The sequence below is a fragment of the Chamaea fasciata genome, unplaced genomic scaffold (assembly GCF_029207755.1).
Source record: "Chamaea fasciata isolate MVZ Bird 193981 ecotype frontalis unplaced genomic scaffold, bChaFas1.0.hap1 SCAF_25, whole genome shotgun sequence".
NCBI classification, from domain to species: domain Eukaryota; kingdom Metazoa; phylum Chordata; class Aves; order Passeriformes; family Sylviidae; genus Chamaea; species Chamaea fasciata.
The window spans coordinates 4,139,801-4,143,268 of record NW_027094110.1 but is presented as its reverse complement, the minus strand read 5'-3'; the positions used below and the strand labels follow the sequence as shown (position 1 = coordinate 4,143,268).

The 3,468-nt window shown below is 51.4% G+C and overlaps 1 protein-coding gene across 1 annotated transcript; it reads left to right on the top strand.

Annotated features, from left to right (window-relative positions):
* Nucleotides 1-219: 219 nt before the first annotated feature.
* BCAS2 (BCAS2 pre-mRNA processing factor) lies at nt 220-3,442 on the top strand. The gene is made up of 7 exons (XM_066204045.1): nt 220-363; nt 443-535; nt 850-920; nt 1,007-1,168; nt 1,798-1,848; nt 2,371-2,451; nt 2,985-3,442. Exons 1-7 carry the CDS (start codon nt 271-273, stop codon nt 3,112-3,114), a joined length of 681 nt encoding a protein of 226 aa, XP_066060142.1. The 5' UTR covers nt 220-270; the 3' UTR covers nt 3,115-3,442.
* The last annotated feature ends 26 nt before the right edge of the window (nt 3,443-3,468 follow it).

The following is a 3,468-nucleotide window of genomic DNA, read 5'->3' as shown; positions in this document are numbered from 1 at the left end:
CGTTCCTTAAGGGGGCGTGGCCGCGAAGAGAGGGGCGGGGCCGGGAGGGGCAGGGCCAGGACCGGAGTCGCACCGGGAGGGGCGGGACCGGGGCTGAAGTCAAACCGGGAGGGGCGGGGCCTCGGCGGTGTCCGTGAGGGGCGGGGCGGAGTCGATGAGAGGAGGGGCGGGGTTTGTGTCGGGAGGGGGCGGGGTTTGTCCCGGAGCCGTGTGAGGTCCGACCGGGAGTGACGTTATTGCGCACGCGCAGTGCGCGCGGCCGCGGCCAAGATGTCGGGCCCGGGGCTGGTGGCCGGGGACGTGGTGGTGGATGCGCTGCCCTACTTCGACCAGGGCTATGAGGCGCCGGGCGTACGGGAGGCGGTGCGTGCGGGGCCGGGGCGGTGGCGGGGAGGGGCGGGGCGGCGGGCAGGCTGCCTGCCTGACGCCCCGTGTGCGTTAGGCCGCGGCGCTGGTGGAGGAGGAGACGCGGCGGTATCGGCCGACCAAGAACTACCTCAGCTACCTGCCCGCGCACGACTATAGCGCCTTCGAGGTGAGCTGGGGCGGCCTGGCAGCTCCCAGAGCCCAGCCCAGCGCCTCGCCGTTCCCCGACCGGGCTCTCACACCCCCATACCGCACCTGTCCCCGCTCGATAACCCGGCTGTGACAGACCCTGCCTGTCCCCGTCGTTCCCCGCATACCGCCCTGGTGTGCCCAGCCCTCCCCATCCCGTACCCCTCCTGTGTCTCTCCGCCCCTGCCCCGGCTGTCTCTCCCCCGTTACCCGTTTGTGTCCTGTCCCCATCCTCCCCACCAGAGCCCGCTTGTGTCCCGGGCCTGCCCGCCCTCACCGCTGCCTTCCCCGCAGACCGAGATCATGCGGAACGAGTTCGAGCGCCTGGCGGCCCGGCAGCCCCTGGAGCTGCTCAGCATGAAGAGGTGAGTGGGGCCGGCCCCGGGCGAGCCGTGCCCGGTGCCCCGGGCGAGCCGTGCCCGGTGCCCCAGGTGATCTGTGCCCTTTGCAGGTACGAGCTGCCAGCCCCGTCCTCTGGACAGAAGAACGACATCACGGCGTGGCAGGAGTGCGTGAACAACTCCATGGCACAGCTGGAGCACCAGGCCGTGCGCATCGAGAACCTGGAGCTCATGTCCCAGCACGGCTGCAATGCCTGGAAGGTGTACAACGAGTAAGGCCTCAGCTGCTCTGCTCAACACCGGCTTCTGTGTTGAATTTCTTTATATTTATTGTGTGTAAATCCACTGGGGGTCTCTAGAACGTAGCTTGGAAGAGATGAACCCCTGTGAAGGAGCTGTGAGTGTTTTAATACATCCCAGTCTTGAGTGTTGTGGGTTGTTGTTGATGATAGTGGGTGTTACTTAAGGCTAGTGATAGCCTGTGGAAGAATAACTCAGTAGTGGAAATGAAGATGAGTTACTGCAGATCCTGGGCTTAGCTGGAGCTGTACTAAAGCTTAATGAAGTTGCTGCAAAAGCCAAGAAAAGGTTGTAGAGTGTGGCTGCAGGAAGCACCGAGGCTAATTCAGACAGAGAATGTTAATGTTCGCTTTTGAGAAGGGTTGGCTGAGCCTTAGATAAAAGAGTGGGCCAAAGGAATGCCAGACTTAGCTCAGAGAGAAGGCAGAGGGTTCCTGAGCTCAGGAGAAGGGAAGCAGGTAAAGGATCTGCTGGCTGGGACAAGGTGTTTGGGTTGCAGGGGCTTGTTGAATCCTTAACTCTGAGAAGTTAAATGTCAGGTGAAATGGGGCTAATATAGCACTTGTGTGTTTTTAATGCTTTGCTTGCATTCCATCATCAGGCACCTGGTTCATATGATAGAACAAGCCCAGAAAGAGCTTCAGAAATTGAGGTGGGTCATTCTTACTCATATTTTTGTACTGAGATTGGAAGTGAACCTTTCTCTCTCCCCCCAAGCTATGCAAAGATGTATATGCTGGCTTCTCCCATGGTCACAGGGAAAAAGACTCAGTAAAAACAATAATTAAGAAATGTGACCCTGCCTTCCCCAAGCAGTACATTCATCATGTCTGTTTTACTCAAAATTCTGTGTTTGGTTTGCATGAACCTCTGCTCTGGATTTATGGAATCCTCCCTGAAACGCAGTGATGCTTTATTTTCACTACTGATAATTTAATGTGCAGTTGTCCTGTAAGGGCATCGTCCCTGATGTTTGGTTTGGCCTTTTATTTAACTGAGGGTTCTCTGTGAGCCCTGTACAGGGATTTGTCCATCAGGATGTTTTCATTACAGTCCTGGCTACACAGATATTTTCTAGCAGTACTTCTAGGGATTGAGTGTACTTGGAAATTAGCAACAGCTACTGCAGATGCTAAAGAAATGAGGAAATAAAACTACATCTTTTTCTCCCCAGGAAAAACATTCAAGACCTGAACTGGCAGAGGAAGAACATGCAGCTCACGGCTGGGGCTAAGCTTCGAGAGATGGAATCCACGTGAGTGTTGACATTTCTCTGTTAACCCTTCCACAGGTTTCTCCATTGCTTGAAATTTACTTGAAATTCTTCTTCCACTTGAAATTCAGTGATCCTTTGGTGCTGCTGTAGGATACCGTTGCTTTGCAGGAAGTGTTTTGAAGTATTTGTAGTTTGGTTCCATATTTTTATGTTTATTTACATTATATTTGCTGAGGTTGAGTGAATCAACAGATGGGAACAGGGTGCATTTATTAGCTGCTTCAAATTTCCTATATTGTTTTAAAATCTTCTTTATCTCAGTATTGGCAGTTAGTGGATGAGTCTAGTCATTATAATTTTGTGTTTTCAGGTTTAACAGGGTTGAAGGTTACTCATTGTCACTTTGGTTGTTCAAATCACTATTGATGTCAACTGAGGATTATCATGTTTTTTAAGAAATACTGCTTTATTTGGTGTTTCTGCTTGCCTTGGAGCAACGGTTGTCTTTGATTTTAAACCAGAGGACTGTTACATAACACTTAAAGGCTCTTTTTATTTCTTTTCCCTTCCAGGTGGGTCTCTCTTGTCAGTAAAAACTACGAGATTGAACGAACTATTGTGCAGCTGGAAAATGAAATTTCACAAATCAAGCAGCAGCACGGGGAAGCAAACAAGGAGAACATCCAGCAAGACTTCCAGTGACTTAATCCTGACTTGTCTTAGTGCAGCGTGTGTTAAAAACTACAAGCCAGACACTTTGGAGATGCTGTGTCTGTAGACACCTCTAGCTGCTGCTGTGTGAGGTGGTAAAAGGGTATTCCCATCGTTTCTTCTCCTTGTTTTAAATTCTAGGAGGAGGTAGGGTGGACTCAAAACATCCTGTTTAAATGTATTACAGACACCATTAAATGTACTGTGAATTGTTTCACTTTTTATATACTTAAAGCAGGAGCTCTTACACTGAAAGCAGGAGCTTGTGTTGTGTTTTCCCCTATGTCTTTAATAAATCCTGTTTTGCTATTTATCTGGATTCTGCTTCATGTCCAAGGTCTGGGA

Excerpts from the sequence above, each read along its gene's own strand:
- BCAS2 (XM_066204045.1), top strand. The coding sequence starts at position 271 with ATGTCGGGCCCGGGGCTGGTGGCCGGGGACGTGGTGGTGGATGCGCTG. Across the intron at positions 921-1,006 it reads GAGCTGCTCAGCATGAAGAG|GTACGAGCTGCCAGCCCCGT; the intron begins GTGAGTGGGGCC and ends TGCCCTTTGCAG. Across the intron at positions 2,452-2,984 it reads CTTCGAGAGATGGAATCCAC|GTGGGTCTCTCTTGTCAGTA; the intron begins GTGAGTGTTGAC and ends TTTCCCTTCCAG.